Here is a 24,572-nt window from a genome sequence, read left to right as displayed (position 1 = left end):
TATATATATAATAAATATACTATATATATTAAAAATATATATATATATAGTCTAAACTAATTTTTTTTACTCACCAGCCTTGTGCCCCAGTCTCTCAGGCCATGCTGGATTATTTGGTAAAGCACATTCACACGATTCCTTGCATTTAGAGGATTGATGCATTATCTATCTAATAAATATCTATAGGCACTCCTGGCAACAATATAATGGTACAATTTCAGGTACCATAGGAGGTATACAGAAGAAGGCTCTCTTCATCCCAAATGATATCATAAGCCAATGGTGATATCTAGCTACAGGGGAATATTCTCCTTAAGCTATCAGGTAAGAAAGAATTTTCATTTAATAAAAGAAAAAAGGGAACCTCAAACATTGACATTTTATTATATATATATGTATAGTCATCACATTAGCAATGACAAACCAACTATAGACACTAATATCACTTAGGTGACTGGGAAGTCAGCAACTAGAATCCTTCTGGTAAGATGGCAGACTATGGGGCTTTACCATCCCACTGCAACCTCCAGGTCACCAGGCCATTATGTACCCTAGATCTTCAGACATTACTATCTGCTGTGCCAGTGCACCTCAAAGTGTCTAGGTCTAGACATTCACTCTGCAGTTACACCTTTGGGTCAACCATACCTCCCCTAATCAGAATGTGAGCTCCCTGAGAGCATAGATCTTTCTTTTCTTTTGGTATCCTTGATTTATATTCTTTTGTATTTGTATCCACACCACATTAATTTGTTTGCTTTTTTAAAAATTCATTTTAATTTTTAAATGTATTTTTAAAAATTCATTTTGTTAGCATTCGTCATTTTCATTTTCATTTGTATTTTGGAAATCACTTACCTGGGCTCCTCATTTAACTTAGGAACCAGGATTTTATCCATTTCTTTCAGGCCATCTAAAGAGTTCCATTTTGAAGCAATTACTTCTACTTGGAGAAAATTTTTTAAAAAAATTAAGCATTTAAATGTACCACATAAACCCTACTAATTACAGTTAACAATTATACTTAACCTTGATTTGGATCTTCCAGATCCAAGAGGTTAGCTGAAGTATTATTCACAACATTTTTCTGTGGAAAAAAAAATCATTAAGAATTATATATGTAGAGTCAAATAATTTGAGACAGAAATTACTTATTAACACTTACTGTTAGGCAATGGAGGAGGATTGATACAAATCCTGTCTTTGGACCACAGCACCAATCCATCTTATAAATGAAACTGCTTAATTTGGAGGATGTAGTCTGTGCTTTATTCATTAATTTCCTTTGAACAGGCCCCAAGAAATTTATTTTATTGAGGAGACACTGTGGTACTCTGAGGTTTGATACAATCAACACAATGTTATTCACAAATAGGAACATCTGGACAACCTCACCAACTATTGGGAAACCATCTTCTATTTGGAAACTGCATTGGGAAGGACATCTATGACAATGGTGAGTTCACATTTCTCTCTTTTATTTACTTGATGCTGATAATCAAAGAAATGCTAAACAGACTTAGCTTATGATTTTATCTATGAAGGAATTTCCTATGATCTTGATATGCATAAGGGAATGCTTTAGGAAGTCAATTAAACCTACTCATGTTGCTATAGTGCTTTAAGATTTACAAAGTTATTTCCCTACAAAATATTCCTGATAGGTAGTATATGTATTATTAGCCAACAGCTATCAGTGTCTACCAGATAGTAGTTAATAAATATTGATTGATTAAAAAAAAAAACACCTTACCTCCTCCTATCTTAGAATAGATATTAAGTACAGGTTTCCAAGGAAGAAAAATGGTAAGGGGTAGGTGACTGGGTCTCATGGCTAGGAATTGCCTGAGGCTACATTTGAACCCAAACCCTCCCCCTTCCCCAGGACTGGCTCTCTTATTCACTGAACTGCCTAGCTGCCCCATGTTGATTACTGATCTTAATTTTACAGATTAAAAAACTGCATCTCAGGAAGTTAAATGAGGTGCCCACAGTCACATACCCATCCACATTGCAGCTAGGGCTCTAACTCAGGTCCTGCTGAATTAAAGTTCAGTACTATTCCATTAATCTATGCTAACATCATCTGCAATTGACCAAGGTAGCATTTTTGGATGCAAAAACCTGTAATGTTAGGAAAGAAATCAATGTTCTTACTTGTCTCTTTCAGAAGACATTTCCCAATACAGACATTCTCAGAATTCTAGAGCTGTAAGGAATGTCAGAGGTCTTGCCCAGTGTCTTCTTGAAGCATAAATCTTCTATTATCTCAAATATCAATCCACCCTTTGAATGACCATTTCTGATGAAGGAAGGGAACTACATTGCTTCATGAAGTAGCTCCTTCCATTCTTAGAAATGTCCAACTCCTCTTTTTGAAAAAAAAAATCAGCCTAACTTGTATCCCTTTCCCTAGTTCTGCTCTCTCTTCAAACAAGTTTAATTCTTCTTTCACATGACAGCTCTTCAAATCTTCAAATTGTCTTCAAATCTTCAAATTGTCTTCAAATCTTTAAGACAATTGTTGCACAACCCCTAAGCTTTCTTCCTCTCCAGGGCAAACAATTCCTAGCTTCTTCAACTAATGCCCATATGGCATGGTTTCAAAGCCCCCTATTATTCTGGTTACCCTCCAACTATATCAAGCATATAACTTGAGGATATCATTAATGAGCATATCAATGTCCCTCTTGAAATGACATAAAAACTCTGGATATAATGTTCTAAATATAGTCTGACCAGGAAAAAATGTAACAGAACTGCAGCTTCTCATATGGTGGAAACTCTATTTATATAAATGACTTTTAAGATTAAATGAGCTTTTACAACTGCTATGTCACACTGTTGACTACCAGGTAAACGTGAATCAAATTTTATTTTTTCACATTATTAATATAGACATATTCTTGTTGTGGTTAAGTCATTTTTCAGTTGCATCTGACTCTTCATGACCCCATTTGAATTGCCATTTCCTTTTCTAGCTCATTTTACAAATGAAAAAACAGAGGCACACAGGGTTAAGTGACTAGCCCAAGGTCACACAGTTAGTATGTATGAGGTCAGATTTGAATTCAGGAAGTTGAGTCTTCCTGATCCCAAGGCCCAACAGTCTATCCATTGCTTCACCTAGCTGCCCTGCCTGTGGGCATATATGTAAGTCCTTATTTTAAACTTTTTTACATTTTACTGCAAAATTCCACATTTGTCCCTATTACATTTCATCCTCTTACATGTGGTTCATTTTTCTTGTCTATTGAGATCTTCTCTGTATTCTAATTCTGCTGTTATACAATATATTAGCTAGCTTTCCTAATGCGAAAGCTTAAAGTTTTATAAGTATGTAATCTCTGCTTTCAGCTTGATAAAATCAGCTACTGATAAAAATGATTGCTGCTCTGGAAATGAGTATCCAAATAGCATTAAAGGGGCAGTCTCATGGAATTGTTTACTAGTATGCCTTAAGAAATGATAAAAGGGACATTTGCAGAAAAATTTGGAAAGACTTGCATGTATTGATGCAGAGTGAAGGAGCAGGACTATTAGAATAGAAGGACTATTTATACCATAAATACAATGTTTTTACAATGTAAAAACAAAGAAATATGAAAGACAAGAACTCAATGAAATGACAAACTATGATTCCAGAGGACGAATGATGAAGAATGTTGCCTACCTCTTGACAGAAAGGTAAAGGACTTAATATATAGAATGAAACATGCAGTTTTGCACCTAGCCAACAAGAGAGTTTGTTTTGCTTGACTACATATATTTGTTATAAGGCTTTTGTTTTTCTTTTTTTTTTTTCATTGGAGGTAGGGGTAGGAGAGAGAGAAATGCTCATTAACTTTTTTTAATTTAATTTTTAAAAGATTTCATTCCAAAAGAAAGGAAATCTATCACAATCTTCACCCTCTAACACAGCGATTAATTTTATTTGTCTCACTATCCCCCCCCCCCCCCCATCTCTGGCATTCTGTTAAAACCTACAGACCCTTTTTCTTAGAATAATAATTTTAAATACTTGAAGAAAATACTAAATTTCAGTTAAAGTATGATGAAAATAAAGATAGAATTTTTCCCATCCAAATCCAGAGACCTCCCTGAAATCTATGCGCAAAGCCCAGGTTAAGAATTTCCATTCAAATCCCATTTTTAACAGACTAATAGTACACAGACTTCAGGTAATGAATATCTAAAGCTTCCATACTTACTGTTGTTGCAGACTTTTCAACTAATTGAGAAGATTCATAAAGAGAATCAGTTTTAGCACCATTCACAGATTCTTCCTGGCACACTGGTTCTTGTGCTTTGGAAAATATTTGAGGGAAAAGTAAATAGCTTTTTTAGAAACAGTCATCTTTTAGTTTTAGACTACTGGCATCAAAAGATGCTTCAAATATTCGGCTACATATATAGTATGATTTTAGGTATACCCTAGTCCAAAAAAATTCTCTCAACTGGTTGATGATATCTGAAGATATATCATTCACTCCTTTGGTTTGAAATTTTGTCCCTTGTTAAAGTATTACTGGGAGAGTTATTTCCTTCTAATTTATATCTCATACAAATAAATTCATTAATCATGAGATCATACATTTAGAACTAGAAGGAATTCCAGGCTCACTCAATCCCCTTATTTTACAAATGAGGAAATTGAGGACCAGAAAGGTCTCCTGGACACCACTATATCTCAATTGTTTTTTTACTCTGGAAGGTCCTTCTGCTTCTGTTGTCTCCTCTCAATGGTTTCTCCCAGAACTTCCATTTTGAAATGAGGCTTAGACCAGACACCCTTTCTTCCCCTCTGGACTCTGCTTCTCTCTCTCCAGCTTTCACTCTCATCTCCCTGCATGGGTACCTACCATTCCCCTTCCCTTTGACTCCTCTCATTGGAACATAAGCTCCTTTTCCCTTATATTTGTATCCCCAGCATTTAGCACAATGCTTAGCACATGGGAAGTGCTTATTAAATGTTTGTTAACTTGACTTGTTGCACTTGTCCAAAATCACATGACTAGCAAGTGTCAAAGATGAGTTTTGAACTCAGGTCCTACCCTCTAAATTCAGTGGGGAGCACCAAAGAACAATTTTGCATCACAACAATTTTTCATTTATTTCTACTTTGTTTCCCTAGAGACTTGCTTTTGAAGGATTCTTCTGATGCTTCTGTACTGAAGCATGGTAGGAGAACATGAGGTCAGTGCCACCTTCTGGTAAGAGATAATAACCTAGTCCTGTGTCAAAGACTTAAAACTAAGAAACTAAATGTAGAATTTTAAATACAAGTGCCTAAGGATGCTAAATTTTAAGTTATCTATGTGAAAACATGGAATTTGACACAAAACTGTTCTGAGGAGTAATTGCACCTACACAGCTAAGACTGGAGGAGCATTCACTATCTTCTCCTCTGTCCCATGCAGGAATTGGAGTGGGGCGGGGTGTTAAGTACAGGGGCTTTTGAGTAACCCCTCTTTCCTGAAAAAAAAAAAACCCCAGAATTTTTTAATATCCTGCAACAACAAAATTAAGCATAAAATGGGAAAAAAACAGTCTCAGGTTAAAATGCTCACAACTTTGTTTTTAAAATTTTTTAAGCATCTCTGATAAATGTGCCTTCAAAGAAGGCAGAGTAGTGAGGGTGGACTATAGATATGAGACATGCCACTGATTGTCATACTTGACCACTGTATTATTCTGCTTTGCCTAACTCTACTACATTAAAAGGAAGAGTTCTATTGGAGATAGGGAGGTCAGGAAATGACTGCGTTTTTTGGAGGACATTAATAAACATTTGATTAAAATAAAGATAAATCATCAAAACACAAATATTCCTGGGAGCAGTAACACTTTATGCCTATCAACCTACCATGATATTTAGCTTTTTTGATTTTCAGAGCTCAATATTCACAAAAATTTATTACCAGGACAGTGGGCACTAGGTGAGAACATTTTTTTCTTTGATAAAAACAATCCACAGAGACTGTCTATTAAAGAGTGGCATATAGAATCAGGACATATATTCCTTACATCAGTGAAATCAGGGATCCTTAAAATATAGCTAATCCTCCTATGGCTAAGGGAAAATAGAGTTGGAGGTAGGGAAAAGGAGAATTAATGATTGTAGATTATCTAGAGCTGGACCTATCCTCAGAGATTATCTGGTCCAACCCATCCCTTTTATATATTAGGAAATTGAGGCCAGACCAGAAAAAAAAACTGCATGCAAAGTCATCCAGATAATTAAATGGAGGAGCAAAATCCATTTTCATGTCCATTGCTTCCAAATTTTGTGCCTTTTCCACCTCCTCACATTGTCAATCCTAGATTTTCAAATATCACTTCTTATTTGAATTAGCAAATAGGGAGTAAGGGGTTCATCCCTCATACTGAAACTTGTTTATCAAGAGCTCCCTCTGCTTCCAAACTCCCATTGCAACAGTTATATTTCCAAGAAAAAAAATGCATGAATTTCAGATTATTGACTAATTAATGAATTTTGGAAGATCAATAACTTAAAACATTTCTGAAAAGTTGATTAGTATTATGAGAATTCTGAATCTAGTTATGATCATGGAGGGAGTTTAGTAAATGATTAAGGAGTAAATGATTAGGAGTAAAATCTAAAACATCCTACTGTCCTTGAAGATCATCTCATTTATTATGTTAGTGAATTTGTAATATGATTATCTTCTAATTTCCATATATACCTGATTCTTCCTCATGGCAGGAGAGAATCTCTACTGTGTCTTCTTCCTCAAAACTCTCAGACATTTCTGGTGGTTCTTCCTTTTTTGTTTCATCAGGGTTTGACTAAAAACCAAACAAAAACCAGTTATTTTTTTAAAGTAGTTCTCTTTACCCTACTCTCTTTTGTAAGAGAAATACTAAACAGCATAAAGGGAGTAGCCACTCCAAGTCACACAAGACTGAAGAGTAGGGAAAACTACCTTTGGCACCTCACTCCACTCAATAGCCTTCTTCCATTTCAGGCTTCCTTCCTTTTCCTAGTCCTTTTGAGATCCATCCAGTGGTCTCTCTAAGGGTCCAGACTTAATCTGTCCAGGTGTGATGATTCCAGTTGAATAATGTTCAGTCCCACATGCGTAGGAATCACATAGTGTTTTGCATGACATGGAGGTTCATTTATTATATAGGCTTAGTGAGTATATAGTTCTTTGGCACATAATTTTTTACATATATGTTTCCATAGAACTTAACAACAGATGTATAGCCAAAGGAAATAGTCAACAAAACATTGTTGTTATAGATGAATGAAATAAACAGGGTGATCTAGAGGTTAGTTCTCCCTGACCTAGGAGTTGACCAATTAGAAGGGTCATTGTTACTTTTGGCCAGCTTTCACAATCAATCACAGTCAGACCAGATTTGGGGTTTTCCTCAATTTCCAAGTCACATTTTTCTTGTGTTTCATGTGGGTACTTGGGAATGTTGCTCTGGCTATTGTAACATAAACCAGCGAAATATGTCCTGTTGACCTGGGCTTGAAGGTGATGTTCTTGGCTTGCCTGGCTTGTAATGGGAGTAATGTAACTCTGTGGAGAGGGAAAGGAGGGGGGTAATGGGTAGTGATCTTTAGGTTTTAATTCTGTGAATGTAGTCTTTTAGGGTAATAATATGGGGGGATTTAGGTGGGATATATGTTTATTCTATAAGTCTTTGCTCATATAATTTCTTTTGTATTGGAAAGAGAACAATAATCATCCATTAGTGAGAGAAGTCACAGAGGGGGATCGAGAAGGGCCTCATTTTCTGGGGGCTGCCTTACAGTCCCCATTTCCCCAGACTGTAACTCTGTCAGATAGCAGGGGTGATGGCTTCCCACATAGTCCAAATTCCAAACATCTCATTTCTAGGTCTAGCCAGAAAATGGTAAAGGAAGAATAGATCAAGATGAAGATATGATTTCCAGGTTCCAGAGTCTGGAAACCTTCAGAAAGAATAGCAATAATAGCATTTACATAGCTCTTTAAACTTTGCAAAGCACTGCACATATTAGAACTCATTTGATCTTCACAACTTTCCTGGTAAGTCAATGTTATTATTATCCCCATTTTACAAATGAGGAAACTGAGGCTGAACAAACTTAAGTGATTTGCTCAGGGTCACACAGCTAGTGTCTGAGAAGATTTAAATGTAACTCTTCTTGACTCTGAACTTTGCACTCTGTCCACTGTGCCACCTAGCTGCCCCTTTGTATCTGTATGATCATTAGTCAATCCATTTGCTTAACCTGAGCCTCGGTTTCCTTACCTATGAAATAGATGGACTGTCTACTTGTGAAGAAAGTCCTTTGCAAACTTAAAGTGTTATATTAACATTAGTTTACCAATTATAGTTATCTGACCTCCCCTAACAAAAGTATTCTTTCACCTCAAATTTCCCATATTTTGTCTGTACTTCTATACATTCTGCTCTCCATTTACCCCCAGATTTCTGTGAACCTTTCCTTTCTTCCATGATATAAGTTTCTTGAGAAGTTTATCATATCTATTTAACAAATATTTATCAAAAGTCTACCATTATTTCTAAGTTCTAGTGTCTTCTCTCTTGTTTTCTATATAACCTTTATAGTTTGTTTATTGTATTTATTTATTCTCTCCTCCACCAGCATTACATTGTAAGCTTCTTGAAGGCAGCGTCTGTCTTGCTTTTTTTTTAATCCTGAGCATTTAGCACATAGTCCCTGGTACATAGTAGGTGCTCATAAATGCTTCTTGATTAAATGCAAGGGACCATGCCAGGCACTGGGCATACAAAACCAAAAATGAGCCATTTTCCTGCCATCAAGGGGTTTATTCTAAAATAGGGGACACATCTTATAAATACAAGATAATTTGAGGAAAGAGGGATCTGAAAAGATTTCAAGCTAGTGGTGACACTTGAGCTGAGCCTTGAAGAAAGGCTTCAAGAACTCAACAGGGCAGGGGATGAGGAAGGAAGCCATCCCAAACATCCCAAACATCCCAAACATGCCCTATCAAAAGTGTTTCATAAGCAGCTAGCTGGTACAGTGGAAAAACCACTGGACTCAGGGTCAGGAAAACCTTCAAACACTTACTAGTTGTATGACCCTGGGTAAGTCACTTCACCCTGTTTGCCTTAGTTTCCTCTTCTGTAAAATGAGCTGAAGAAAATGGCAAATCATTCTTGTATCTTTGTCAAGAAAACCCAAAAGGGAGTCACAAGAAGTCAGTTGTGTCTGAAAAATGACTTACCAGCAATAAAAAGCCTTAAAGTAATTCAAAGCCAATTCATTAGAATTTGTTGTGTTAAACAAATTCACTTTGTTTATTATTTGTTATGAGTGGAACAATACTAAGCATTAGGGACCTAAGACAAAGTAAGATAATTCTTAGGGACAGTTAGGTAGCATGGTATATGGAGGACCAGATCTGGGCTAGCTGTGTGGCTTTAGGCAAATCACTTAACCCCAGTTGCCTAAATCTTCCAGGTATTGTGTCTTGGATTTAAATCTATTCCAAGACAGAAGGTAAGGGTTAGGAAAAAAAAAGGTAACTCTTGTCCTCAGAGGACTTATAAATATAAAAAATCTAAACTATGTATTCATTTCAGAATAAGGATTAAGTTCAAAATCTAGATTCTTTTCTATGGAATATCTGGAGAGTAATGAAGTTCATAGAAACAAATAGTGGTAATGACTAACTAAGCAAGCAGGCCAATCCTTAGTATTCAACATGAAATGAGAAAAATTGAATTTGTGGGAAGAGGAACAGGGAAGTGACTCCACATAACTTGTGATATTGTATTTCAAAGTCAAGATTTATCCAGGAGTAAACAAAATTGCCACCACTTCCAAAGATCTCAACCTTTCTATCATTTATATCAACGAAGACAGATTTTAATGCCAGACAAGAACTTTGCAGAATCATGAATACTGAAATGTTTTTAAGTGAGAAAAACCTAAAAATAAATGAACTTGCCAGGTATTTGTCTTTTCCAAAAACTTTCATGCAAGTCTTTAGTATGTTGGATTGTAAATCAAAATGCATTTCTATTTTCTTCACTTCTTTGTTATTGAAAAGAAGAGATTTCTTCAGGTATATGATAAGTACCTTCTTTTTTTCAGCTTCTATCAAAAGAAAAAGAGGACACATTTTAGAGCATGTATACTTCAAGATTTGCTTTACTCTTTGTGTAAATTCAGGTTGCCAAATTAGAATGTTTGCTCATTATTGCTACCTATCCAAATTTTCTACGGTAAGTACTTGCATAGACCTGACACTAAATTTGATATGGGGAGGGTGGGATATTTTTAAAAGTTGACCTTTAGCATGTGGTCTGTCTTTTGACTGGAAAAGATCATTGAAACCCTCCCCCACCTTTTTATGACATCATAACAAAGTAGTCTGTCAGTCTCTGACTAAAAAAATGACCTTTTTAAAACTAAATATCAGGTGATCTATGAGCTACTTGATTGCAGAGGAGTGGAAATTGAGGCTTTATGGTTCTATAAATTGCTAGATAGGCAACAGTTTCTTGTAGGCATTAAACAAATATTAATCAAATCCTCCAAAACTAAGGAAAAAATTGTGTACTGTATCTTTGCTACCTTCCTATTTTCTTTTGAGATTCCCTCTCCAGCTCAGGTTGCTCAGGTGAGGTCAGAAGGGAATCAACTTGGAAGACCCAACTATCACTGGCACCAATTCTGCCTCAGTCAACCAATGACCCCAAAAGAATAGCAGCTTTTGAAAGACCTAGTAACTGTTTCTTCCTACTCTGAATAGAATTCTAATATTAGGTATAGTGGGTTTGAAGTCCAAGAACCTTGGGCAAGTCCTTCAATCTCACAAGGATTAAATTTCCTCACTGTAAAATGAAGAGGTTGGACTAGAAGGCCCCTAAGGGCCCCATTCCAGTCTAAAAAATTGGCAATTATTCTACAAGTGCCCTGATTAGGAGATCTCAAATTTCACCTATGTTCTCTGTGTTCATTTGATTTGTCTATTTAAAAAAAAATTTAACCACTAAACTTTTTTCTTTCCATCTTCATCTGAAAAAAAAAAGAAAGAAGTATATTTATTGATTACAAGAGATTTAAGAAAAACAAATTTCCATATTGGGCATATATGGGAAAGTATCTCATAGGGCAGGTAGGTAGCAGAGTGGATAAGGCATCAGGTTCTGGAAGTTGGAAGGACCTGGATTCAAACTGTCCTCAGGTACTTCCTTAACTGTGTGACCCTTGGCAAGCTGCTTAACCTCAACTGCCTTGTAGCTTTTCTGGCTTAGAAAACAACAGAAAATAAGGAAGGAAAGGAGTGTCTTGTTCTTAATAGTCTATCACCTCTGTCGGGGGGAGGGTACCAATTTTGAACACCTATTTTTAATCAAAGTACATTTTCCACATTGATGGAACACACATAAAAACTCATCTGTTTTTTTGTTTTGTTTTGTTTTCCCCCATGGACTGGACTTGTGATGCAATAGATACAGGAGATTCCCAATGAGAGAATTATTTCTTTTTGGTTAAAGGATTTGCTCAGGGTCACACAGCTATAAGTGATTGAGGCTGGCTATGAACTCAAGCCTTCCTGACTCTAGATGAGGAAACATAGAATAGGTATGCTAGACAGTACTGAAACAGGTATTAGAACCTAGATCTAATTCTTGGTCTAGTGCTATTTCGACAGTCAACAGTTGGTCTGTCATCTCTCTTGGACCTTAAGGAAAACAAGAATCCATAGTAGAAAAGATAAACACCTATAGTAGCTGCACATTGATTGTAACAAATTCTAGGGCTAAAGTACAGGCTAATTTATCCGATTTCTCATAATGGCAATCATGGTAATGTCTAAAAAGCTGTGTACAGATTCTGTGGGTGATAATGATTGGTCCTCCAATTTCCCATTAGCTTCAGAGGAGAGAAGTGGTTTATGGGGGCTGTAAACAAGGCACTCAGTATCTCCTTCAAGACATGTTTATGATTGAGTTATTACCTCTTACATAGAAACCTCCAATTGCTTCTTTTAGAAGTCTTACTGAATCCCACAGGAGACCCTTAAGAAAAATAAAGGAAACATGTACATGTACTTTCACCCAAATTAACTGGAAGCATTTGGTTCTAAATAGATGGAGTTCAAAAATCTTTACCTCAGTATTATCTATATAGAAAGTTATGCTCTTGCTTTCTATATTAAAATCAATCCAAAATTCCTCCAGGTTTTCATCATGTGGTTTTTTCAGCTGAAAAATAAAGACCATTTCTATAATACATGTATATTCTCAAAAAACACAAGAACAAATTTTTCTGAAAATACTTATTTCATTAAAAATGAAATTAAGGTCAAACTGAGGTAATAAGTAATTTATATCATGATGACCTTTTTGCTTGCTTCCCCTAGACATTACAATGTATTTCATTTTCATATGGCATCAATACAGAATGGTGAAGGAGTCTGAATACAGATATTGAATTATGCTGATTTTTTCTTTTTGATTGTGGTAGGGATTGGACTAATACAAAAATATATTTTACATTGGCTGCACATGTGTAACCTATAGCAAATTGCTTGTCTTCTCAAAGAGGGCAGGGAGTAAAGAGAAACATTTGGAGTTCAAATTTAAAAAAAAGAAATATTAAAATTTGTTTTACATGTCATTGGAATATTTTTTAAATGGTGGACACTCATCAGTTTGAGAAATGGCTAAACAAATCATGATATATGAAAACAATGGAATACTATTGTGCCATAAGAAATAACAAAAGAGATAGTTTCAGAGAAAATGGGGAAGATTTTCATGAACTGATACAGAGTGAAACAAGCAGAACCAAGAGAATAATTTATAAAAACAACTTAGTAAAGACAAACAACTTTGGAAGACTTACGAATACTGATCAATGCCACAAACAGCTATGATTACAGAGACACAGTGGCACATTGCCATCCATCTCCTGATATAGAGATGAAGGACTCGAGATTCAGAATGAGACATACTTTTTGGACATGGTCAGTATGGAAATTCATTTTGCCTGAATAACTAAATTTGTAAACACATGTTTAAGTTTTCCCCCTAATGGGAGAGGGCAGGTGATGACCTTGTAAGAGTTGTTAATTGAAAAAAATAAGGAAAAAAGGATAGACATTTTAACACTGGTTATAGGATGATCATTTCTCAGTAAAAGGAAAGGTGAAAAATTGTTCCTATTTTAACACTATAGGATAAAAAGTGCAGAGAACTGGGGGAGAGAGAAAAGTTTTAGATAAGACGCAAAATCCTTTTCTTGAAGTTCACAGTTTAGAATATGACAAACACAAATAGCTGATACAAAATACTTAAATACATATGAGTACTACAAGACAAAGTACTCTGTGAGGTTCAAGAGAGAAAGGATCATTATGTTCTAGGGCATCCTTAACTGATACACAAATTATTTTTGCGAAGTTGTGTGTTAATTTGGACCCTTTTAGCAAAACCTGGAAAGACCTATATGAACTGATGCAGAGTGAAATGAGCAGAAACAGAACATTATACACAATAACAGTAATGAACAAGTTTAAATAACTTTGCTATCTTTAGCAATACAGTGATCTAAGGCAATCCCCAAGAACTCATGATGAAAAATGTCATCTGCCTCCAGAGAGAGAACTGATAGAATCTGAATACAGACCAAAGTATTTCACTGTCTTCATTTTGTGCAAGTTCTCTTCCAAGAAATTACTAATAAGGAAAATATTTTACGTTATTGCACAATCAGATGGCTCACCATCTCAGGGAGGGGAAAGGAGAAAAAAAGAGATGAGGCAGCTATGTAATACAGTCGATAGAAAGCTAAGCGTGGAGGTCCTGGGTTTAAAGTTAGCCTCAGACACTTCTTAGTGTCTGGGCTAGTTATTTAACCTCCATTGCCTTGTTCATATTGCTCTCCTGTTTCAGAACCATATCGTTTCTAAGATAGGTTTGGGGGGCATGGATAGGTTAAAAATGTTTTTTTTCATGTAACTGAGGAAAAATACTAATAAAAAATAAAAGGCAGTATTTTCTGTTGTGGTCAATCAAAAATATTTATTAAGTTCTTATTATATTCTAGACTGCTCAAAGCTAGGGATATAAGGAAAGGTAAAAAACAGTCTTCATCTTTGAGGAGGTTACAAATGTAAAAAAAAATTGGAGAACAAGACAAACAAAATATTAGGATGTGAAAACATAAGTGCATCACAAGGAAAATATTTTGTTTTGCAAAGATTTTTAGACTCATTTCATGAAAGACAGCAAATCAAACCATATTTGGATTTTAACAATATAGGCTTAGATGCGTTGATACCATTAAATATAAGACATGCATAGACACAATAGAAAGAAGATAATGAGAGGAAGGCACTAAGGAAGGAGGTAGTAAGGAGAAAAGAGAACTTAGAAAGGCCTTTCACATATAAGATTTCATCTGAGACTTAAATGAATCCAGTGAATCTAAGATGCAGCAGTAAGACAGATGCCTGACTTGTTTAAGTTTTGTCAATTAGGTGGGGAAAATATTTGGGCAAAGAATATCCTTCTTGTCTCCTAAAATCGCATCAGGTTCGGGTCCATTTATTCTGTTTATAACAATTGTCCATCACTATTCCCATAATTAAGAGTATTTCCAAGGACTATTGTTTTTCCTAAGAATTTTTTAAAAATTCAGCATATCTTTTTCACTGTGATGTGCTTATATTTTCATATCCTAATTTGCCTTTTCGTTTTCATTTTTTTTTATTATTGTTGTTGTTTGCCCCCTCTCCCCTAGGATGGTTCCTTACTCACTACTGATTTGCTTGGCAAGTCTTTGTCTGTGACCACCATTCTCAGAAGTCACAGCCAAGCTGTTAGTTTCCCTCCTAGCTTATTCTCTGTCCTGCTCTACATTTATAGCAGCTATCTTCCTTCCAACTCCTCTCCTCCATGACCCATGATGCCTACTGTATGTCTTTCACTGTGGATATTCTGTATGTACATTTGGTATAGTCTGTTTCTCCCAGTTTTGTTCCTTTGAAAGGTATTTTTACTTCCTCTATAAGTACATCTGTAATGTTAAAATCAGTAATTTATTATAAAAATCATTGCAAATCTTTTCCATCTTTCATCTATTTATTGTTTCCCTTCTGGTTTTATATTCAACTGCCTTCAGGAAGACTTTGTTTAATTTGATCTTTTGCCAAGATTTCTCCAAATTGATTTTTCTTTCCATTGTTTCATGAGGGTTACTGCTTACAATTATCAATCATCCTTCTTTGTAAGATTTTTTTTAAATGAATTTATGTTTTAAACTGGTATTGCTCTTGGCTCTTATTTATCTCTTAGTAAATCAAGTGTTTACCAAGTCCACTTTTTAGACCCTTTGGGGCTCCTGGCTATGAAAATTGGTATCAATTAAGGTTCTATACAAAATTTCTATACTCAATGTCTTCAAAAAGGTTACATTCTAATAGGAATGGTATTCTTTTCTTTTATTTCATGACATCATTTACTTGACATCAATAGCTTGAAATTATTTTCATTTATTGCCATACTTTTCTTCTAGTTTTGTAATATTTGGGTCTTTGTTCTAATAAATTGGTAGTGTGATGAGATTTAGTCAGTATCTCCAAATCAGTAATGAATCATTTACTGTCCTTTAAAATATAATCAATTTCTCTTCTTGTAATATTACTTGGTGTTTTTGCTCAGTCCAGAACTTTCTGGTTCTTTTCTAAAAGAAATTACCCATTATGATAGGCAAGAGGCTTATGGGGGTTCTCTTAGTCTTCACTCTCAATATTTTTCCATGATCTCGCCTAGTTGTTCTTCTCTTCAATGAGGTTGCCAAATATCAAAGCATACATTGATAAGTCATAGGATCTGATCAACTTCTTCACATATTTGTTTTTATGTTTTCTATTCTCTTCAAGGCAAGCATGTACAAACTAAACTTTCCCACATTTGTGACTTTTTTGCAAATACTTATATTAAACAGTACTGCAGTAAGAGATGAGCAAATACCCCAAACAAAATGATGTTTCTTATAGCCTTTGAGGATAAAATAAAATTAATTCCACTTGCTCCTTTTATTTGACTTTCCAAGAAACATCAGTGAGATATCCTTCTATTTGGCTACAAATCTCTTCAGTCTTCTGATTTTGTGTGTATAGTGATAATGTAAAGATTAATATGAATTAGGTCTTACAGTGGTATATAACTAGACAAAAATCTCACATTTAGAATACCAGCAACTCAGTTAATGTTTGTAGATAATCTAAATACTTAGCATTCTCTAACACACACCCTTTTTCATAATCCTATTAGCATCACTATATTAATGGAAGGAAGTTACATAGGGCTCGATGAGATTTTCTGTTTTTCTTTACTTAATAAATAGCCATGGCCAAATAATCCATCACCAATTAGTCAAACAATTGATGACACAATGTTTTATATTTGGGTATGCTATTTTGAGAAAGTCCACATGGGACTGGAGTGGGCTGCTAGAAGTCTAAATATTTCAAATATGGTACAATCTGCCATGTCCACTGGTAAGCTTTTAGTAACTGAGGGTCATATCATAATGCCATAATGAGGCAATAGAGTAAGATTTTTGTAGCAATTTCCTCATGCTATAATTAAATTGATTCTATGTGATGAACATGCCTAGTAGGGAAGGGGAGGAGATAGCCTTACCTCATATTCATCAACAAAGGCAGCAACACATGGAAATGTACAAACCCTGTAAAATGGCACATTATTAGAAAAATCTGATTTGAAGCAAAACAAATTTAGAAGTTTCATAAACAAATGTTCCTATAATGAAGTCAAGTATTGTTAAAAATCCCTTTGAACAGAGTTGAGCAAAGACATCACAATGCTGGTTACTAATGAAGGTAGTCGGAATTCTAACAGAAAAGGGATGCAACTGCAATTAGAGATAGAGAAGTGAAAGGAATTGGAAGCCATCCAATTCAATTCCCTTATTTGACAGAAAAACTGAGGACCACAAAAGTTAAATGACTAGCCTAAGGTCCCACCAAAAACTAAACCACAGAAGTAGGATTCAAATTGAAGTCCTTGAACTTCAAAGCAATGTTCTTTTAATTTGTTCTTCTAAAATATCAAAGAAATTTCTAGAATCATATTACTATCAATAAGTCCAGTGGTATTAAAATTGAGGTTCTTACCTTCTTTTATCACCAAGCCTATCATTTAGGCAATTAAGAAATTTTCTACTGTCCTTCAAGATAAAGAAAATGGTAGGCTTGTTATTTATTTAAAGATTAAAATTATAAACAAAATTCTTTTTTTAAAAACCCTTACCTTCCATCTTGGAGTCAATACTGTGTATTGGCTGCAAGGCAGAAGAGTGGTAAGGGCTAGGCAATGGGGTTAAGTGACTTGCTCAGGGTCAGACAGCTGGGAAGTGTCTGAGCCTAGATTTGAACCTAGGACCTTCCGTCTCTAAGCATGGCTCTCAATCCACTGAGCTACCCGCTGCCCCCATAAACAAAAAATTCTCATTGCCATCTTAGATATTAAAAACTTCAGATTTAATCAAAAGTGGAAAGCACCACCACTGAGCATATCAATTTTTTCTTCTAGAATACAGGGGGATTTACTATCTGCAAAGTCCAAGTCCCATGGTTCATGCAACTTATTTCCTATATTCTATATCAAACCAACCTCCTTTGTTTCACCAAAATATAACAATTCCCATCTTCCATTGTTTTAGTCAAGTTCCCTCCTATTTTCCTGAATCTATATATCCTTCAAAATTAAGTCAAGTCACATCCTCTTCCACCATGCATTCCAATTCAATCTGATTTTTTACTATATTCCAATATCCTGAATCATTTATAGGATATAGAAAGGAGGAGTCATACAGAATAATTCTCTCATTTTACAGGTGAGGAAATTCTAGAGATGTTTAAGTGGTTTGCCCATGGTCATTCAGGTAGCAACTGTCCATAGGACATATTTTAACATACTATCTTACATTTTCTTTTTGTCTTATATGCACACAGGTCTCCAGTGATAGTTTAAATTTACTAAGATCTGTGGCCACATAGCTTCTGCTTTTTCCAGTGCCTCCATTTTATGTAGATGTTTAATATCTTCAAATTGAATTTTCTAGATAGGGTCTCTCACCGTCTCAAATTCTCTGTCCCGTATCTCTTTGAAAGCTGAAGCAATGATGTCATCTTCAAACCATCTATGGGCAAGGTCAGCTCTTGACTTTTTGCTCACCATCCTGCACAAGGCTTCAGAAAGAGCAATTTGCAGTTCATAATCTAAGGATAAAAAGTATCAGAAATGATTATATTCTGATTATAAAGCAAAATAATTCTCCAAATAAGCACTATATTGTCCTTGAAAATTTCCTCTTCAGAAACAAGTATTGCTTCAAGAGGAATAAAATTTACTTCATTAACCTATATTATTTTTATATTATCTTGCAACCTACTCAATGATACATACAGATTCAAGAAATCTACATACAGACTAAAGGAATATTACAAGAATCCTTAAAATGCAAAAGGATATTTAACAACTATTTATAAAATATATAAAATTTAAATAAAATTTTAAATTAAGTGTATAAGTGTATTAAAGGTTTCTATAGAATAGAAATACAAAGTAAGATTATCCAACATGGCTTCCCATAGTAACTGAAATAATGGCTAATATTTTAATTATTTTGTATTATCAAAATAATATCTCTATTTTAATTTGACCTGAGTTTAATTCTTATACAAGTATATTAAACAGAAGCAAAGAAAAAAAATACAACAGTATCACTAACTAATAATGCTTCTAAACATCTTACCACCTGTTTCTGGAATTGCCTTTGCAAGGCCTTTCCTGAAAAAAAAATTAATAGATACATGAGTTCATTTAAATTACAGAGTAAATACTAAGAGCCTTACATAACAAACACTAGTTTAAATTGGGTAAAATTTCGTCTACCATTAAAAAAAGAAATTAAGGATGTTTGGGGTTCAATATAAAAATGGTAGGCTATTTTTAAAGGGGGGAAGATTTCCTGGACATATATTAAATGGCTAAATGAATTAATTTTTTACCATGATAAACAGCCAATTGAGGTACTTATAAATGAAGGTAAGGTTCCAGTTATTGAGCCCTCTTTGTGCACTTGGCAAATTTTAAAGCGATATGTAGATGTTAGCTATTGTATCTATACTATATCTTATTTTGTATTGTATTAAATTATATCCTTTGTAGCATCTTATAATTGGCTATGAGGCCACTTACATAAGAAAGCAATTGTTGTCTGATAAAGGAAATTTCTCTCTCTCTTCCTGAGGCAATTTTTCCAAGATGGAGTTCAAAGTCCTTAGACCCTTTTAAGAGACGGAAAACAAACACTTTGTTAAAGTAGGATATGAAAAACCAAATATGATTTTTTTTCTCCCCAGATTTCTTAAGTATTTCCATGATGGAGAGCTAGAAATATCTGAGAGCCCAATTCCCTTACTTTACAAATGAGAAAACAGAAGATCAGGGAGAGGTTAGGTGACTTGTCTAGTCACACAATCAGTAAATGTTAAGTGAGATTAATTCAGGTCCTTCAACTCCTCTAGTCAGTCTTTCCACCATTTTCATCAGCTGTAGCTTACCTCCTGTCGAATCAAATAATTAATAGTTTTGTCTGCCACCAGAAGTCCCAAGTCAAATAAGAATGAATCCAATAGCTGGATTTTCCCTACAAGCAGAATTAAAATATTGATGAGGCATTTGCAAAAAAGGAATGATATAACTATTCCCAAATTTAAAACATCACAAGATGGCAGGCACCTAGGTGAGTCCCACTGATCCTTCAAACACACTATGAGAGCAGCTGCTATTGAAGATACTTCTAACTTCTCAGGCTCAGTTATACCTCCTTTTTCAACCATTCCTTAATCCAAAGCTAGTCTACCTCAGCCATTTACTCAGTGGTCACAGCTTATTGTTCATTATCACCAAAACTTGATCCCCTTTATCAAGGCTATAAATTCAGAAATTCATTGCCCTGATCATGGCTCTTCTACCCTTCTTCACTTTTGTTATTCCCACTTCAAATTCAATTTTATTTTACTTTCAGTTGTAAATTGTCTCCCTCCCTCTTCCAATTCTCTCCCCATTGAGTAGACCAAAAAAACCCAAACCCTGAAACCTATTAAAATCTATTTAAAATATGTAAAGTCAATGTAAACAAATTCTCTCATTAGCCAAGTCCAACAAAAAAGAAAAGATGATTCAATCCGTACTCGAGTCTATCATCTCTCCATCTGAAGATGGATAGAATGTTTGATCATGAGATCTTTGGATTAGTGGCTGGTCACAAAGTTCCTATGTCTTTTGAAGTCTTTAACTTGACAAAACTGATATTGTCAAAATTGTTCTGATTCTGTTCCTTCATTTTGTATCAATTCATACACATCTTCAAGTTTTTTTTTTTCTGAAATCATTCCCTTGGTCATTTCTTACAGAGAAATAGTATTCTATTACCTTCATATACTCAATTCAGCCATACCCCAATTAATGGTCACTCTTAGTTTCCAGTTCTTTACTATCATGAAAAGAAATGCTGTAAATAATCTTATACATATGGAACTTTTTCCTCTTCTTTTATCTCTTTAACTACAGACCTAGTGACATTATTGCCAAGTCAAAGCTTATGCACAATTTAATAGATGGAGTATAGCATTTTTTAACTTTATTTATTCTTCTTGGGCTGTTTTGTGTTTTCTTTCACCATATAATTAATATGGAAATTTTTCTTGTATGACTGCACATGTATGACCTGTATAAATTATTTGCTTTCTCAATGAAGAGAGAAGAGAGAATTTGGAACTCAATGTAAAAAATGTTAAAATAATATATAACTGATATTTATAGATATAACCTATTACTGATAGTAAATTAGATATAACTGGATGTAAATGAAACATTAAAGACCAAAAGAAGGAAACAAAATTACTTAAGTGATATCTTCAATAATCCCTTCCCCCAAAAGAATTTCATCATCATTAACTCTTTTATGTCATTACACCTGACATTTCCTAAATACTTCATCTTCTCACAATATAATCATCTACTCTCATTTTACAATAAACCTTCAGGTAAATGTGAGCTATTATTTTGTTATCGAGAGCAGGTACAAGGTTAGTTTTTCATCTTTCTGTCCTCAGGGCCTTGCACAGTTTTGTGTTCAGCAAAGACCTATTGAACTAAATCAATCCCTCAGAACTTTCAGCATCCTTGGGTAAGTTAATCAATCAAGTATCTGTTAAAGTGTCTCTTATGTACCAAACACAGTGAGGGGTGCAGAAGCTGAAAGAAGGAAGGGAGCAGCCCCTTATCAAAAGGAGCTTACATTCTAATGAGGACAAGCCCAATTATACAGTATAAAGTGAATAAATAAAATAATAGTTAAATACAAGCTAGATTGGAAGAAAGCGTACTAGTTGTTTGGGGTAGGGAGCAGAAAGCAGGCAAGATTTCATGCAGAAGAAAGGAACCAAGCCACCTGTCAAAGGAAGTGCTGGTCTCTGGGAGGCAAGGGTAAGGAAAGAGTTTATCCCAATAGGATGGATGACCAGAGCAAAAGTAAAGAGACTAAAAATAGAGAGTCCTATGAAGAGGCCAGTTTGGCTCCATCAGAGAGTACAGGAGAGGGAGCAATATCCAATAAGGCTGGAAATACATGTTGGGGTTGGGAAGCAATGGTTTGTTTAAAGTCCTTATCTTCTGTCCTAGAATTGATAGGAAGTATCACTTTTAAGGCAGAAGAGTATTATAGAGCAGGCAATGGGGATTAAGTGACTTGTACAAGGTCACACAAATCCTCTGACACTAGGCCTTGCTCTCTATCCACCAAGCCACTAGTTATACTTTCAAATCCAATTGCTCAGGACAACTTAAGAATTAATATTTCATGACACATGTAAAACCCAGTGGAATTGCAGGTTGGCAACAGAAGTGGGGTGGGAAGGGGAGAGAAGAACACAAATCATGTAGCTATGGAAAAATTATCTTAATTAAATAAAATTAAAAAGAATTAACATTTTATGTGACATCTTAGAGATGATTCCTAAAGATTGCTGCAATTTAAAATTTTTTAAAATTGTTATAAACTTAACAACCAGGAACAAAGAAAATAATCAAATAAAAAAGGGGTTTTAAAAAAAGAATTTCTATTTCATTTTACAAGCATTGAGAATGAGAGTAACAGTTTCAAATGTGCACTTAAGGAATGTTTTATTGTAGTTGTGTGAAAGACTTTAAAAGGAAAAGGAATGAGTCAAAAAGACCAATTAAAAGCTTTTGCAATAATCTAGTAGAGATGGGAGAGTCTAAACTAAGGGAGTAGAAATACTGTGACAGACAGACAGAGAGGTGTTATAAAGCTATAAATGGCTAAATTTTCATAAGTCAGTGAGAGATGATGAATAGTGAAAGTGTTTTTGAACAGGCAAGATTTAGACTTAGACTGTGGCTTGGCTCCGAGTTCAAACAAGAAAACTGAAATGCTTTGCTAACCTTTCCTCTGATCACTTTATAATTGTAGTAGCCAGTACTCACCCTTATGACTGCATTTGGAAATTACCTAATAAAAAGGGGAAAACATATGAAGAAGCTATAGGCAATCATATAATAGCTTTATTTAAAAAATTAAACAATTAAGCTTTCATCTAAATGCAGGGTTTCTCAACCTGGAGTCTGTGAACTTGTTTTGTTGATAAATGTATATCAATATATTTTGCTTTCTTTTATATATTCATATATGTATTTTATAAATTTTAAAAGTATTATTGAGGGGTCCATAGGCATTCCCAGACAGCTAGTGGAGTCTAGGTCACAAAAAAGGTTCAATATTGTTCAGCATTTCCTTTATATCTGACTCTGTAACCCCATTTGGTGTTTTCATGAAAGTCCTATAAAGAATCTCAAGATTCTTGCAATTTCTAGTTAAATGGCATCCAGCAAATAAAACAGCTACTTCTATTCTTTGTCTTACCAAGGCAGTGTTAAAAAGATCTTCTAAAACTTGAACCAAGGATATAGTTGTTAGTTCTCCAAAGTTCAGAAATCCGATAGTTCTTTCAAACCAGGAAACCATTTAGAATTAAAAAATGAAGTCATGAATGATCACATCACTATTGTCTATTTAACTAAAAATAAGCTCATTTAACAGAATTTCAGTCTTACAGTTTTCAAAAAAGAACTAGTTTTAAAAATCCAACTTGATATCTCATTCCCAAGAAATTTCAGCCTATAGTACAATAAACTCTCTATTGGACAGACACATATAGTGTTGCTCAATCATGGACCACAGCTATCCTTTGCATTTTCTTGCAAGGATACTGGAATGGTTTGCCATTTCCTTCTCCAATGGATCCTTTTGTCAAGCAATAAGTCAAGTGACTTGCCTAGGGTCACATGGCTAGGATGTTATCACAGAACTCAGTTCTTCCTGTCTCCAGGCCCAGTGCTCTTAACCACAGCTATAGCTGCCTTGACATATATGCAGGGTAAATAATACATTGGCACATATATAGGCAAGGTCATAATTGGGAAAAAATATACAGCTAAAGAAAGGCAGCATGTTATGATAGAGGGCCAACCTTGAAGTCAAGAAGACTTGGGTTCACAGATTGTGCAACCAAAGGCAATTGACCTCTTTACCCCAAGGTGTGCTATTAAATATTTAACAAGAGGAGGGGGAGGATGTATGCATATGCATTTTTAGGTTTAATCTGCATCATTAACACAAAGTATAGATAGTAAATGGAGCCCTGATTTGTAGCATTTTTCAATTTCTAACCTGTCAATACTTATACTGAAATTTTAACAAAGGGTCTCACACGGTCAGTATATTTTTATGTTTAATTTTTGTGAGTCAAGCAACTATCTCTGAACAGCTGTCAATCTACATCTGTGGAATGGACTCCCATATCTGGAATTCCCTAAAATTGGAAATTATAGATTTGGACCAAAAAAAGACTTAGATGAAAGAATTAGGGAGACATTATAGGTACTCAAAATAGTTATTGTTTCTCCAGTGCATGAGTGAAACATGAGAATCTCAAATTTGAGAATGCTGCAGGAATGAAAACATCCAGAATTATAATAAACATTCATCATTCCACAAGTCTAGCTGTAGTTGAAACCTCTTCCTGACCAAAAAAAAAAAAAAGCTTTCAAAGCCATTTATTGAGGCTCAACACAGGTGCCATCTCTCTCTCTCTCTCTCTCTCTCTCTCTTTAATCCTTAATTTCCATCTTGGAATCAATGAGTATTGGTTCTAAGACAGAAAAGCAGTAAGGGCTAGGCAATTGGGGTTAAGTGATTTCCCAGCTAAAAAATAACCAAGGCCAAACTGGAACCCAAGAATTCTTGCCTCCAGTCCTGGCTCTCTTTCTCTCTCTCCACTGAGCCACCTACCTGCTTGGGTGTCATCTTTTCTAAACTCTCTACCTCCACACTCAAAGCCAAGACTTCTTTCCTACTTCTAATTTTCCCAGAGCAATTTGTCTGGATCTCTCCTTTGGTTCTATCACCCTTCTTTTTATCATAC

General features: G+C 34.9%; 1 protein-coding gene across 1 annotated transcript in view; it reads right to left on the bottom strand.

The window, feature by feature from the left end:
- SYCP2L (synaptonemal complex protein 2 like) overlaps positions 1-24,572 on the bottom strand; it is a 67,718-nt gene that overhangs the window by 38,203 nt on the left and 4,943 nt on the right. The window contains exons 5-19 of the mRNA XM_056823422.1: positions 23,012-23,115; positions 22,576-22,600; positions 19,626-19,711; positions 19,261-19,349; positions 18,815-18,849; positions 18,136-18,278; positions 17,172-17,224; positions 16,678-16,723; positions 12,136-12,228; positions 11,982-12,042; positions 9,963-10,111; positions 6,708-6,810; positions 4,212-4,306; positions 1,030-1,087; positions 859-943 (exon numbers count right to left, since the gene is read on the bottom strand). Coding sequence (XP_056679400.1) covers positions 859-943; positions 1,030-1,087; positions 4,212-4,306; positions 6,708-6,810; positions 9,963-10,111; positions 11,982-12,042; positions 12,136-12,228; positions 16,678-16,723; positions 17,172-17,224; positions 18,136-18,278; positions 18,815-18,849; positions 19,261-19,349; positions 19,626-19,711; positions 22,576-22,600; positions 23,012-23,115 — 1,225 coding nt within the window. The remainder of the gene's footprint in view (positions 1-858; positions 944-1,029; positions 1,088-4,211; positions 4,307-6,707; positions 6,811-9,962; positions 10,112-11,981; positions 12,043-12,135; positions 12,229-16,677; positions 16,724-17,171; positions 17,225-18,135; positions 18,279-18,814; positions 18,850-19,260; positions 19,350-19,625; positions 19,712-22,575; positions 22,601-23,011; positions 23,116-24,572) is intronic.

The sequence above is a fragment of the Monodelphis domestica genome, chromosome 3 (assembly GCF_027887165.1).
Source record: "Monodelphis domestica isolate mMonDom1 chromosome 3, mMonDom1.pri, whole genome shotgun sequence".
Lineage (NCBI taxonomy): Eukaryota > Metazoa > Chordata > Mammalia > Didelphimorphia > Didelphidae > Monodelphis > Monodelphis domestica.
The sequence above is the reverse complement of the archived record's forward strand: the minus strand, read 5'-3'. Positions and strand labels throughout refer to the sequence as shown.